A 15,087-nucleotide genomic window follows, 5' to 3' on the forward strand; every position below is an offset into this window, starting at 1 on the left:
GCGCCAGGCCACTAAATTGTTTCTCTTATATAGTTCACTTTCCCAGAATTATTTTTTAAATATTCCTCAGTTTTAAAAATATTTTCATTAATAAAATATATAATATAAAGGTTTTTCATCTATAAGAATGTTTCGTATTGTATACTTATTTTCCTTAATTACAAGACTGAACCATCTTGTTTTATATTATAGCCTTGTAGCATTTTATTTAAATGTCTGATAGAACAATTCTCATTTTTCTTCCAGTTTAAAAATTAAAAATGTTTCCATTATAATTTTTACAAAAAAATTTCGGCTATTCATTACTATTTATTCTTTTAAATTAACTTTAAGGTTTACTACCTGGAACCTATCTGAATCCACCACCACCACTCCCCATCCCATGGAATTGCATTAAACCTGATAATGTATTTGGGAATAACTGATATCTTTGTAAGCCTTCCACCTAGCAATAGCATTTACTTTTTTCTATTTAATTGTGTTGTATTTTGTATTTTATGTGTTAAGTATACTCACATCTTCCTCTTTCAAATCCTCTTCCTCCCCTTTGATCTCTTAACAATAATGATTTTAATTATGCTATTGTGTTATGTTCCTTACATTATAATAATTAAATTATATGGCCAAGTTTTAAAACTTTATTGTGATCTCTCATATACACATTGCCTAGATTCTCCATTAATATTTTCTTATACTTGCTTTTTCATGTATCCATCCAGTTGTCTATCCATCCATTAATCCATATTTTTGATACATTTGAAAGTAAATTGTGGACCTCTGCACACTTCCCCCAAATTATTGTAACATGCACATTGTTAATGATAATTCACTATTTGTTTCAAGGTTTTTAAATGTAAAAAAAGTTCACCTATAATGAAATGGACAAATATTAAATATACCTTTCTTGAGTATTGACAAATGCATACACGTGTGTAACCCAACCACTTATCAAGATATATGACCTTCACCCTGGAAAGTTCTCCTATGCCTTCTCTAGTCATTCTTTTTTCCCACTCACCCTCCGGAGGCAACTACTGTTCCAATTTTTTTCCACCATAGATTAGTTTTACCTCTTCTAGAATTTTATATAAATGGGATCACACAATTGCACTTTTTTTTTTCTTTTTGTGAGATAGAGTTTCACTCTTGTTACCCAGGCTGGAATGCAGTGGTGCGGTATCTCGGCTCACTGCCACCTCTGCCTCCTGGGTTCAGGCGATTCTCCTGCCTCAGCCTGCGGAGTAGCTGAGACCACAGGCGCATGCCACGATACCTGGCTAAATTTTGTAGTTTTTTAGTAGAGACGGGGTTTCACCATGTTGGCCAGGCTGGTCTCAAACTCCTGACCTCAGCTGATCCGCCTGCCTCGGCCTCCCCAAGTGCTGGGATTACAGGCATGAGCCACTGCACCCAGCCTGCACTTTTGTGTGTGTGTGTGTGTGTGTAACGTCCTTCTTATGGCATAAAGTTTTTGAGAATACATGATGTTTTGTGTGTGTTCATAGTTTATTCTTTTTTATTGCTCTTAGTATGCCACATATGGATATACCACAGATCTTTTTTTAACATCTGTGTCTATTGATGGGCCTGGGCTGTTTTTGTTTGAGGTCATTATGACTAAAACTGCTATGAATACTCTTGCACAAGTCTTTTTGTGTATGTGTTTCTATTTCTCTTTGATAAATAACTAGGCATGAAATTGCTTAGTCAACTATCGTCATTTTAATTTCCTTGTAGTTTTTCCTTATCACACTCGGATCCATCTTCATCTCAACTTATTGGTGTTACATCCTGTCTTCCTGTTCTTTTCATCTTATTTGTTTTCTCTTGACTTGTATGTCGTTGCTTCATTGAGTCTGTATATCCTTGCAGCATATTAAGATTGCCAAAGTTTTAAACTCCTTTTTTCTGGTTCCTAAAGTGAATTAATTGCAGAAAGAATACTATTTATTTTAGTTTTTAGGTTAATATATTCATTCCCATTTTTTGCAACATTTTGTCATGTATTCTATATTTCCTTTCTTTTTTTATTTGTGTTTGAACAAGAAGAGAGGAATGTTGACCACACGTTTGCTAACTGCGTAGTTGAATTGCCTTGATTCTGCCCACTCTCTGAGTTAGAGCTGATAGCAAGTAGATGGGCACTGCTGCCAGTATAATTCCCGATTTCTCGCAGATATTTATGGATACTCTGGATTGAGGTAGAAGTTTCACCTATGCCTGTGTTTTGTTGTCTGATCCTCTGAGCTGATGCTGCATTGGGAAAATCCATAGCATTTTCTGCAACTGTGGAGCATTCGCTCCCTCTACTGCTTTGTTTTTGGGAGATATTCCAGATGTCTATGAAATTCTCACAAATTTCTCCTAAACTTCCTGCCTGGCAGGTTGCTGTTGGTTGCAATCTGGTGGAAGGATAAAGATTTTGCGGGGAGGACTGAATCAATTCTCTAGTCAGCACAAAAAAAGAACTTATGAATTGAGGGATGGCTGCCTAGAATCTCATTTGAATAGGTAACCATTGGTCCAGTAAGAGGGCAGTCAGAAGGAGAGAAAAAACATGTCTTTGTTCTGTTCTTCAGGCATATAGGGCTCTCCTTTTTCATGAAGCAATACAAAGTCAGGGCAGACATTGTTTTCTGTAGTCTATCTATCTAATAGTTTAATAGTAGTCTATCTATCTAATAGTAGCCTATCTATAATAGATAGTTGGAACACTTTTGGAATTTTAGCAAGTGCTTATTGATCAGTCTTGAAGTTTCCTTATTTTTGTGTGTCTTATTGAGAAGTTGGAAAAGATAGCCTCAAAGGTTGCTAGTCTGATTTCATTTTAAGAGTGGGTTCCTCATAAGAAATATCACGTAATGACTCTGAAATAAAATAATAAAAATGATAAATACATAGTACTTGCTGCATACCAGGCACTGTTCTTGGGTATATGCATATATTTGTTGGATTAATTTGCAAGCAGTTTCTTCCTAGAATGAAAGCTGTTAGAGACAGGAATCACATTCTAATTTTATGGCACTGGCATCTGGTGCAGTGTCTAATCTATGGTCGGTATTCAATAAGATTGAATTAATAGTCATGTTGGAAACTGGGTTGGATATATAGCTGACAGAGAATGATCAAAAAGAATCAACACAATAGTTTTCTTTCCATTTCTGACACTGTGTCTCCATCTCTGTCCATCTGCTACTTTTTGCCTATCTTTCTCTCTATTGTTTTGTTTATGTATTATTATTGGAATTCAGTGTACTTTTGAGATTATTTTTCAACAAAGATGTATAAAAACAATGGCTTTTTAAAAGATGGTTTAGAAGAAGATATTATTTTTAAAAGATGACTAAAATATATATGCTGATTCATTTAGTGAGCTTTCATGATACCAGAAGAGCACCATACTCTGAGGTCCTTTTGGTGATATGGAAACAAATAAATCATTATGTAATGTAACTAAGGACCATAAGGATAATATAAAAAAAAGTGCCAAAGGGAAAAATCTGAAAAACTTTCCAGATGTGCGAAACCTGTTAGGTAGAATGTGTAGACATTATTTAACCATTGTTAAGATGAAAAACTACTGGAGACCTGGAATTAGTAGCTTCTTTTTCAGCTCCTTGCTGGAGGGTGGTTGCCCAGGAATTAATTTCCACTAATTTTGTCTAGATTAGTCTGGACCTCTCCTATATTTTCCTGTTGTTTCCACGTAACAGATTTCTTCTAGAAGCTTAGAAGGATAGCCTTTGAGGCTGGATAGCAGTTCATTCCGCCTGATGAGGAAGCAGGTCATTGAAACTTTTCCTTGGTAAAGAGACTTCCTAAATGCCTCTCTTGGGGTTGATGATGGCTGAATGGGGAGGATGGTCCTCGCTGAGATCCCTTTGCAAAGGGCTTGGATCAGAGACAGTTCTGAGTGGGGGCTCAAGGCATCCCTTGAAGTCAGGAACCCCTCAGGAAATTATGATTGTAATTTTTCTTTCTTTCAGGTCTCTTATTTGGCGTGATGTGTACCTCTATGGCTGTAGCTGCATCTGTCATGGGAGGTGTTGTGCAGGTAATGAAAGAAGGAAAAGACACATTTGGTTTCGCTGAAACTTCCCCCCACTCTCTTCTAATGTCTTGCCTCTTCCTCCAAGATCCAAAGGCTGATGTTTAATGATACCAGCTCCAAATTAAAAATAAATGTAAAATACATGTAAAATCAATTCTCTAGTCAGCACAAAAAAAGAAGAGCTTATCTTTTCAGAAAGAGAAATCACTTTCAGAAGGAGAAACGATTAAAACTAGTAATGGGATAGTGAGATAAAATTAGAAACTCTTAAAAATTCAGATCTGAGAATTTATTATCCTGATATAAAAGTAGTGATAAAAATAGTAAAACCAATAATAATTAACATTTATGTAACACTTACTATGTTCTGGGCAGAGTCCTAGATGTATTATTTCATTTAATCTTCATCATTTCTCTTAAAGGTAGTATAATTAATGCACTAATTTTCCAGATGAAGGAACTAAGAAGTAATTGTTTCAAAGTTACATAATTAAAGAGTGGTAGAACTGGGATATCTACTCACCTCCACCTATCATCCAAGCTGAACTCACAACTCCCAATTCCATAAAATATCAGTGCTAAAAGGAACCTCATGGATAATCTGTTTCAACATCTTCATTTTGCAGGTGATTACAGGAAAAAAAGTGAAAATAACCTGTTCAAGTTCTCACAGTTAGTGGAAAAACTAGGTTTATGACTCAAGTCTCCTAAGCCACCCATCCCCATTCCTCATGTTACCCAACTCACAAAGCAGCATCAGATAAGCACATATTCAGATTCTAGTCCAATTCTCTCAGTCCCCTTGTGTCTTTGTGGGTTTTTTTAAGACAGAGTCTCAGTCTGTCACCCAGGCTGGATTACAGTAGTGCGATTTTGGTTCACTGCAACCTCTGCCTCCCGGGTTCAAGCAATTCTCCTGCCTCAGCCTTCCCAATAGCTGGGATTACAGGTACCCAGTTAATTTTTGTAGTTTTAGTAGAGATGGAGTTTCGCCATATTTGCCAGACTGGTCTTGAACTTCTGACCTCAAGAGATCCACCAGCCTCGGCCTCCCAGAGTGCTGGGATTATGGATGTGAGCCACCACGCCTGGCCTTTTGCAGTCTGGACATCATTTAGAGTTTCTTATCATGGCATAAGTTTTCAATAAATGTTTTTCAAATGAAGATATGAGTCACAGTAAGTGAATAGTAATCATTAATGTTTATAGAAGGCCTTCCAGTTCCCAGAACAGTGTAACTTACTTGATCCTTCCAATGACTACTTAGATACGTTCCATTATTTCCATTTTAAGATTCGGGGAACAAATCTGGGAGAGCTAAGTGATGGAATAATTCACCTGTCTACACAAAAGAACTTGTGGGACATGGCGTCCTTTCTAATAGGCCATTAACATACTGTTTCATCACAGATGCTTTGTAATCCCTTCATAATGTTTGAAGCACTCTGATATACACCCATCTACACAGCAGAAGTGGCAAGGTGGTGAGGTTTGTCTTTAGTGATCTCAGGCACTTATTTTAGGTTTATTTTCCTATTCATGGAACCTATATTTCCAAGTTGCTTCTGATGTCTTGTGCCCTACAATCAGTATTTACTCTTAAGAAAGTATCATCATGTCCAACTGGTGATGATTTGAGTCACTAAATTGTTTTCTTCCAGAGATATTTACATCGTGAGCTCCCCTGCAATTGAAGTATGAGGGGCTCCAGATAGGCAAGGACTCCTCCAAAGACTGGTGGAAAACAATTCTTGTAGTGAGGAGGAAGTTGTGAGTGATGCCCTCATCTGCCTGCCTTAGTTCAGATGAGTATCCTGGGCCCACCTTCTTGATTAAGATGTGTGCCATGCAGTTTAAGAGATGTTGATAGGCAAGAAATGAAAACCCTGACCTCTCCTTTCCTAGGAGAGGTATTTGTCTCTAAGGTGGTCCACTCATTTCTCTGAACACATCTGACTTTGACGGGCAAAAAAAGGCAACTGTAATTCCCTTATTTAATTTCCCAAACACCCTTGCTAAATTGAATTTAATGGCACAACATTCATATTCAGAATTTACATATGGGAAGAAGATAAGAACCCAGGTACTATTGGGATGAGATATAGAGCCTGGTTTAATTTAATTTCATGTTTCTGAAACCACCCCGTAATGGTATGTGTTTATGGGCAGTGCTGAGGCTGACAGTGGGGGCAGCTTAAGTCCCTTAAACAAAGACCTTTTCAATGTTTTAGTTAAAGACTTTAGAAAATATGTTGTGGAAAGCCTCATCCTGTGACATGCTCCAAGAAAGAAAATTTCCACAGTCAAAAGACTTTGGAGCACACTGCACACTACATTCCACTCCCCAAAATCCACATGATACAGGGGCATATTGAAGTCTCCGAAAAATAAACCTGTTTCACTTGAAACATGTGACCACAGAACCACAATGGGGTGGAGAATAGAGGGGCAGGAGGTGCTGGGGTCAAATAGCAGCAGGGAAGATCAGTTAGTGATTTGCCCAGCTCCCTTTGAGAAAGGTCATTCTATCCAATATGCTGCTGTCCTAATGATTATCAGCTAATTCTGCTAAGAGCTGTTAATGACTTTTAGGCGCATTTTAATTTCAACTTGAGAAAAAACTTCCTAGATATCACAACAGTTCAGCAAACAAATGGCATGCCTCAGGGATCAGAGCTCACTAATAGAGCAGGTTAGAGCAGTAATAAAAAGATAGTAATAGTGGTAGTCAACATTTTGGTGCCCTTATGTGCTCCATAGTCTTCACTCATTATTCTGTGCTTTTTCTTGGATTCCACATTGAACTACTCACCAAACCCCATGTCCCCCACATGGGAAGCAAGTATTAGCGTACCCACGTGACATGTGAGGAAGCTAAGACATAGCAAGGTAAAATATCCTGCCCAAGCCCCAAAGGCAATCCTAACCCCAATGCACAAAGCTATTGTCCTGTACTTGCGGGAATGGCTTAGAAGGGATTTGGGCATTGGGGAGGAGGCTGAATTACATGAGCTATAAGTCTTCCTCTAATTAAACATGCTTAATATTAACAAAAGCAAGGTAAAAATTAAAATTAGTTTGCTTTTGTACACTACAGAAATATACATAGTTTTAAATCCAGGAACTCTTGAATTCCTCCCCCACTGCCTTTTTTTTTTTTTTTTTTTTTAATGTGAAGGCCTTTTTGTTCTGAGGCATGATGGCTAGTGACTTTTGTAAGAGATCGTCAAATATTTTTCCCACAGGGAAGATAAAATTGCCTTTACTAACTTATTGACTCTCCTACGTAATCACTAGTAAATTAGCTTTCAAATTCAGCAACCCTAGAAACTGTGAATTAATGCTATCGTCAGCAGAGGAAATGCCAAGAATATTAACTTAAGTATTGATGCTGGGTAAGAAGGACGGCTTTACCCTCATCTGCCTCCATTTTGTCAAGAATATATCTGAGGCATTGACTTCTTTGAAATTAATCTGGAAAAAACAATCATGCATTGCAACCCATCTTTCTGGAAAAAAGAACTTGCATTACAGCTAGAGGTGATTTGAAGTCCCCTTGGTTCTATGACCTTATATTTCTTATAGAGAAAGAAGACTGAAGTTCAATGAGTTTCAGCTTGAACTTCAAACTAAATTCAGGTTACCTGCCTTTCTACTATACAAACACACACACAGACACATACACATAAATACAGTGCTTATCATTCAGCCCAGAATTGAGAAATGACTTATAGAAAGCACATAATTAATAAATGGCACAGTCAGGACTAGGACCCAATTTTATCCCAGGTCCAAGAGAAGTATGATGCCAGGAAGTCACAGATGCCCTTGAGTAGGGGGTTCATCTGGTCTGCCTTTGTTCCACAGGCTTCCCTCAGCATTCACGGCATGTGTGGAGGACCGATGCTGGGCTTATTCTCCCTGGGAATCGTGTTCCCTTTTGTGAACTGGAAGGTAAGGATCCCACAGCCCTCTTCACAATTCCCAGTCAAAACTGGGCCCAGCCATTTTCTTTTTCCTCTTACCCCTGTTTAGAAAAGCTATCTGTCTTAGCCAGGAAAAGAATCCACAGTAGAATTAAACAGAGCTTGAGTCTACCTATCTCTGACTTCAGTGACATCTTTCTGGGAACAGAAATGAAAGAAGAGCAGAGGTAGTTATGAATTGCCACATATCCTGACATCAAAGCTGACTCTTTAAGGTTAAATTAAGTCTTCTCTAAATTAAAGGCCCACAACATCAACGGTAAAATACTGAATTCAAGAATAGTTTTGTTGAAACACAATTTTGAAAATTCATATTTACAAATGTAAATCTCCTTGTTTTCTGTGTATAATTACCTAGATTTATAACTAACTTTATTAAATTAATTAACTAATTCATGTAGGGGAGAAGGGACGAACTTGGGTTCTGACAGCCGGATCTTCATTTTGCTGCTCTGACAAGCTAATAGTATGTCTTCAAGTAAATGTTGGTTGGATAACTATGTATTGAGTATAAATCAAAATGAATAATTATTTGGAAAAATAATATAACAATATTTTTAAAACATTTATAATAGCAGGATTTTCTCAGTCTAACAAAATTGCCATTTTTCAATTATTGCCATGTGCACACTTACATGCCTGTATTTTGAGAAAGTCTTTTGATTCCAGAAAGCTTGGCTTTACACTTATTTATGTATATACTATAGGATATTCCATAAAGTCTGCGTCAGATAGTATACTTGATTAGGTCTCTGTGGCTACCTGACCCTTATTGACCTTTCTTCTAGACAAATCTTTTGTGGGGCTAGGTAAAGAGATTGATGGGTAGTGAGCATTTGGGTCTTTGCAGCACTTCCCAAGCAGTCTTAATCACTTGTCTGATATTGGGGTTGACAAGAATATTATGTCTTGGGGGAGATAATGTGAGGGAAGACAATATCCTAGCCACAAAAATATGAGCTAACTACATAAGATTTTAGTGCACTGTTAACATTGATTTATTATCTATGTTAGTACATTGTAGTTTTTTTCTATTTGGTCAGGAAAACCACCTTGATTTCTCTTACTGAAATCACCTTGTCATTTTGGGCAGCCATTGGGGCCCTCATTTACCCTGCACCAGCCTCTAAGACGTGGCCTTTGCCTAGATATTTACTAAAGTATAGTAAATATTATAAATTTGTGTCACCTCTCCCCTCATCAATGGCCATGGCTGATCCTACTAACCAATTATGGCTCTCCTTCCCATAGAATGTGGCTACAACTTCAGAATCTGTCTCAACATGGCTCTCCAGCTAGCTATTATAGATCAACCAGGGTTAGCCCTCCAGTTGAAATCCATTTGCCACTTACTGGTAGGCCAGGGGTGAGCAAATGATATGCCTCAAGCCAAATCTAGCTGGCCTCCTGTGTTTGGTATAGCTTCAAGCTAAAAATGGTTTTGACATTTTTTAAATGATTGGGAAAAAAGTCAAAAGAAGAATAATATTTTGTGGCACAAAAATATTACATAAAATTCCAATTTCAGTGACCATAAATAAAATTTTACTAAAACACAGCCAGGCTCTTCTGTTTGGGTATTGTCTATAGTTGCTTACATGCCGTAAGAGAAGAACTGATTTGTTGTGACAGATACTGCATGGCTTACAAAACCTAAAACATTTATTGTCTGACTGTTATATTAGAAATTTTCAGACCACTTGTTTAGACTAAGGCACAAGTATTCAAATCACACACACTGATTAACTTTCTTCAAACAATAATGGAGAAAGTATTCTGGAACTCTTACCAAGGTCTCTTCTATTTTTTTCTGATTAACTAGAGAAGCCAACAGGTTTCTTTTCTCTGACTCAGAAGGCTCAGCTTCCTAGCAGTGACCAGAAACATCAGATTACATTCTCTAGTGGTCTCAATCTCTGCTAGATTGTTCTGCCTCCTCTACAAGAAAAGTGACTCTTTGACTTTTCACTATTTATCAAGAAATATAAACCTTAAATGACAAGACTATTAAATGCAATTGCTAGTATTCATACTAAAAAAAACCCAGAACTAGGGAGTCAGGGGACTCTACTGGTTATTTAGGAAGAGAGATAGGAGTAATAATTTCTGTATAAAAGCTGTCAATAACAAAAAATGACCTGCACATGGATACATATGTAACAAACCTGCACATTGTGCACATGTGCCCTAAAACCTAAAGTATAATAATAAAATAAAATAAAATAAAATAAAATAAAATGACCTAGTATTTGAAATTTTCCTTAACTTCTGAAAGTCTTCTAATGAGAATTGAGGTTTCAGCAGCTTTTTAAGTAGTAAGAGAAAGAAACCCAAAGGAGAAAAATAATTATTGCTAGAAATCTAATATAATGATCACCATGAAATTATCTGGTGTCTTCCTTTAAAGAACAAGTCACTCCTTAATAAACTGCATTATGGGAGTTGAGGTGAAAGCAGTTTGAGCAGAGTGTTTCCAAAACATGTGGCCAAGATTTGGGGTGGAAAGCCAGAATCTCTAAGGCATAGAACTCCTCATCTCATTATTCTTTCCATAGACAGCTTTGTCAAATTTCCCATTAACTTTTTTCTTCTTCATCCAGGGTGCACTAGGAGGTCTTCTTACTGGAATCACCTTGTCGTTTTGGGTGGCCATTGGGGCCTTCATTTACCCTGCACCAGCCTCTAAGACATGGCCTTTGCCTCTATCAACAGACCAATGTATCAAATCAAATGTGACAGCAACAGGGCCTCCAGTACTATCCAGCAGGTATGCTGACTTTAAAGATGGTGCTAAGTCCCAGAGAGTGGGTCGCCTGGTAAGAGGGAGGTGCACTCTTCAGAGATAAGTATGATGAGACACAACTTTTTCTCTTATGAGACTCACTCTGGGAAGTACCCAGCACTGAAGAGTGCCACGCAGGGCTGCAGCTTTCTGCAGATGTCCATTCCTCTGTATTCAGACATACAAAAACCAATTTGGTGAAACAGTTAATGGGAGATATGAGTACAAAACAGAAAAAATAGTGGAGGGTTGAAAGACAGGTGACTGGGTATGAGGAACATGGTGTCCTCAAAGAATAAAACTGAGTAGAAGAAGTTTGTGAGCAATCAGGATAATGCTTATGGGCAAGCTGAGTTAGGAGCACTGCTATGAACCTATGGCTTCTAAACCAAACAATATGAACACAGGGTTTAACAAAAGATTTCCCTTTCTACTTCTGGCTGGGGTAAGTGATCAAAAATATCAAAATACATCAGATAATATGGTGTAGACAGAAGATTGTGGACTTTGAAATCTGAAATACCTGGGTTTGGATTTTGGTTTTACCATTTATTCCCTCTATATCTTTGGACAAGTTAGTAAGTTGTAACTTCTTGAATTCTCAGAGCCCTTGACTGAAAAATGAGGAAATATATATATATGAATATATATACATATATATATATAAAGTAGCACTACACATGACTTTAATAAATGTTCACTCTCACATTCTAATTGTATGTAAGAGCAAGTCTAGAAAATATAGAATTTGTGTTATTTGTGTATTCTCAAAACTACTTCATTTTTAGTAGCCCTTTTCTGATTATCATCAATACCTCCCTGTACTGGCTCATTCCCTCTGAGTCCAGGCTTCTCAAACTGGCCAGATAATGTGGCAAATTGCATTTATGAAAGTCTCTCTTGGTCCAGCATATCTTCTCCTCTCCTTTGTCCTTGTCAATCTTGAGGCTAGTCTTGTCATTACAAAGTCCAGACTATTACAAAGTCCAGAAAAGTGAAATGATCTTATTTGTATTTTTGATTCCCTCCATTTTTCTATCTTCTTTTCCTTTCTAATACAACCCATTCTATCCAAGTGTCACTAGATTTATTTTTTCTGAAGCACCTTTCTGAACTCATTACTACCACATGGAGATGACTTCAGTGATTCATGTGCTTATGGAATAAAACACAACCTTTTTATCCTGGAGCTAAATATCTACCAATCTTAAAACCTTCCTGTGGCTTTAATATTATTAACTATTGTTTTCCTTCTACTCTGAATTCTGTCTCTTCTCTTCTACCTATGCTTATCCCAGTCTAGCCTATGTTTGCGTCCTTAAGCTATTCCCTTTACAGGATGTATTTTAGTGTTCATTTCCACTCTCCTAAAATCTATTTTTCAAGAGCCATATTAGTGTCCCCCGTTCCTCCATAAAATTCATTTTGACTCAGGTTCCAAATGGGCCCTCCATTATTTTGCTTCCATTTGCCTTTGAGTTTCATTTTCTTTCCATACATTTTGTATCAAATAATTTCAACCTATTTATGGTTCCCCATAAACCATGTTGATTCTTCTCTCCTGCCTATACTTACTGTATTCTCATCTTGGAATGCTAATTCCTGGCCCTGACTACCCTCTTTGCTTGATTAACTACTAATTATTCTTTCAAAATGAGCTGAGGTATCATCTCCCACATTGCTCTGAAGTTGATACTACTCTGAAGGCTGCCATAATCTTTTACACCTTTTCTACTGAGGCAAAACCAACCCATTTTATGACTGTCTATTAGCTCCTATATCTAGGCTTTGTGACTGTCTCATCTTTATATCACTAATGCCTGTCACAATTACTAGCACTAAATCGGGGCTTAATAAATGTCTGAAGAATAAATAATACAAATGAAGTGAAAGACACAATCCTCATTGTAATACTTATGATTCAGTATCAACATTGTTATATTTGTAATTCAGGAATGAATTGGATTGGGTGGAATACAAAGCACATCTTCTCTAAATATAATTTTTTAAAAGACAAAAAGTTATTATTTAGGCTTTTGAGATGCCAGGCCCTAAAATGGATCCTGAGCAGTCCTCTACATCACTGTGGGTCTTTAGAATGCACGGAATTGGTGACATGTGCTGTTCTCCACAGACCTGCAATAGCTGATACCTGGTACTCAATCTCCTACCTTTACTACAGTGCAGTGGGCTGCCTAGGATGCATTGCTGCTGGAGTAATCATCAGCCTCATAACAGGTTGGTTATAATTCCTCCCTTTGGGACTAAAGAAGATATGGGCTCATGCATGCATTGGTGGACTGGCTGGCTGTCTTATTGGTTTGAATTCAAGTTTCCCACAAAAACCCTTCTTCCCACAGAGATGTCTACTCTCTCAAAGCTGACATACAAAGGCACCCTTCATTATTATATATCTGATTATTAATATATAAAACATATATTCACGGGAGGCTGAGGCAGGAGAATCGCTTGAATCTGGAAGGTAGAGGTTGCAGTGAGCTGAGATGGCACCATTGCACTCCAGCTTGGGTGACAGAGCAAGGCTCTGTCTCAAAAAACAAAAAAACCCAACCAAACAAAAAAACATATATTCAAACATTTACCATATATTATAAAAAAATAAGATGCTTTGACACATACCCCCCAGAGGCCTGAGTATGAAAAACCCTCTGTAATATAACAATCAGTAAATAAGGTTAAATATTCAGAGTGGTTCTTTTCCCCTCATCTCAGTAAGAGACAAGGTTTTTGTCATCACCATCTTACTATCTCATGAAGTCAGCCTTTGCTAACTTACTAGAAAAGCAAAACACTGTTGTTTTTGCCTATGTTGTCCTTTGGAGGCTGCTCCTCTAGGGTCGTGGAGTTCTCTGCAGTGAGCAGCTTCACTGTAAGCCATTTTTAGCAAAGTGTCTACCATCCATACTTGCCCTTTTGATGTATTAATGTCCTTTTTGTTTCAAAGCCCATGAGGGATTGGTAGTGGTGAGAGTGTGAGAGATAATGGGGTGGCATAAGTTCACTGTACTCTTGTCCCTCCACCTCCTCGGAGTATGTATTTTAGCTAAAAAAATTTTAAGGTATTCTACTTTTCCATGACTATTATATACCAATGAACAATGGCCAATGTTCTGACTCAACACAAAACCTGAATGGCAACATTTCTGGTGACTGTGTATTAGAAATGTTACGTGCAAGCTCCAATGCCCTATTGTTCTGTGCATGATGTCACTAGCCTTTCACTGAAATTTAAGAAGATCTTGGCTATGATAAAGAATAGACTATAAATCTTGTAACCTCAGTCTTTTACATAATAACAACTCTCTCAATGTCTTTATGTAAATGGTTTCAGGCAAAAGATTGTTTATTCATTTTGTTTAGATTTTGCCTTAGTACCCTGACATCTGGGACTCCTTCCTTGATGCTAGTGGGATATACCTAGACATTTCAGTTTAGTGATCGGTCACCACTAAGAAGACAGCCAAGATTTCAGCTGCCTGAACATTTCCTTCTAAAGCAGGAAATGTGTACACATGAAATCCAGTGGTTTGCCAGTCTATATTTTCCATGTGTCCACCAGAATTAGCATGCTCTTATGTTGATGCAGCAGCACTTATATTAAATTTGATTGAAAATTCTTACACATTTTCAGCATGAATAACTCTTCCGGTATTAATTCCTATGTTTTCTTTTTCTCCAAATGAGCCAGGTCTTAGTCAAATGCCCTTAAGGCCAAAAGCGAACACTGTAACAAAGTCTAATTATGCCTTCAAACATTTGGAAAAATTTTTGAACATGACCATCAGATGTTCTTGCCTCCTGGTGCCTGTCTTCCAAATGAGGCCTTAGGTCTCATTTGGAATGATACTCTCAGGTCTGCTCACTAAGAGGCTTTAACAAATCTTCTCTAATACCTACTGAATCTTTTAAAAAGTCTTACAATGTTTAAATGTAGAATAGGGTCAGTAAGGAAGGACAGAGGCCTTTTGTGGGCCTGTTCTCCTTGTGTCATATTTTGTCTTGGTCTTGTTTGGTTTTAATGGGTGATGTCTTCAATTATACTTCTTCCAGATAAAATACGGCACCTCGAAGATATGCTGTTTATGTTACTCGTACATGACACATAGAATCATGTCTGTGTTGATTAGCAACTCCAGGAAGTTTATATCATTAATCATTTTGTGCATCAGCTGCTGAAAGATCTTGGCCTAAGATACACTTTAAATTCTTCATTATTACTGATAAAATTCTGCTGGATGGCTGAAAGT

General features: G+C 37.4%; 2 protein-coding genes across 5 annotated transcripts in view; one reads left to right on the forward strand and one right to left on the reverse strand.

The window, feature by feature from the left end:
- The window catches only part of BBOX1 (gamma-butyrobetaine hydroxylase 1), a 483,622-nt gene that overhangs the window by 456,310 nt on the left and 12,225 nt on the right, over positions 1 to 15,087 (reverse strand). The gene's annotated exons all lie outside the window — the stretch shown is intronic.
- The window catches only part of SLC5A12 (solute carrier family 5 member 12), a 51,750-nt gene that overhangs the window by 31,049 nt on the left and 5,614 nt on the right, over positions 1 to 15,087 (forward strand). The window contains exons 10-13 of the mRNA XM_055282091.2: positions 3,987 to 4,054; positions 7,919 to 8,005; positions 10,638 to 10,804; positions 12,954 to 13,057. Coding sequence (XP_055138066.1) covers positions 3,987 to 4,054; positions 7,919 to 8,005; positions 10,638 to 10,804; positions 12,954 to 13,057 — 426 coding nt within the window. The remainder of the gene's footprint in view (positions 1 to 3,986; positions 4,055 to 7,918; positions 8,006 to 10,637; positions 10,805 to 12,953; positions 13,058 to 15,087) is intronic.

Source organism: Symphalangus syndactylus, chromosome 6, assembly GCF_028878055.3.
Source record: "Symphalangus syndactylus isolate Jambi chromosome 6, NHGRI_mSymSyn1-v2.1_pri, whole genome shotgun sequence".
NCBI classification, from domain to species: Eukaryota; Metazoa; Chordata; class Mammalia; order Primates; family Hylobatidae; genus Symphalangus; species Symphalangus syndactylus.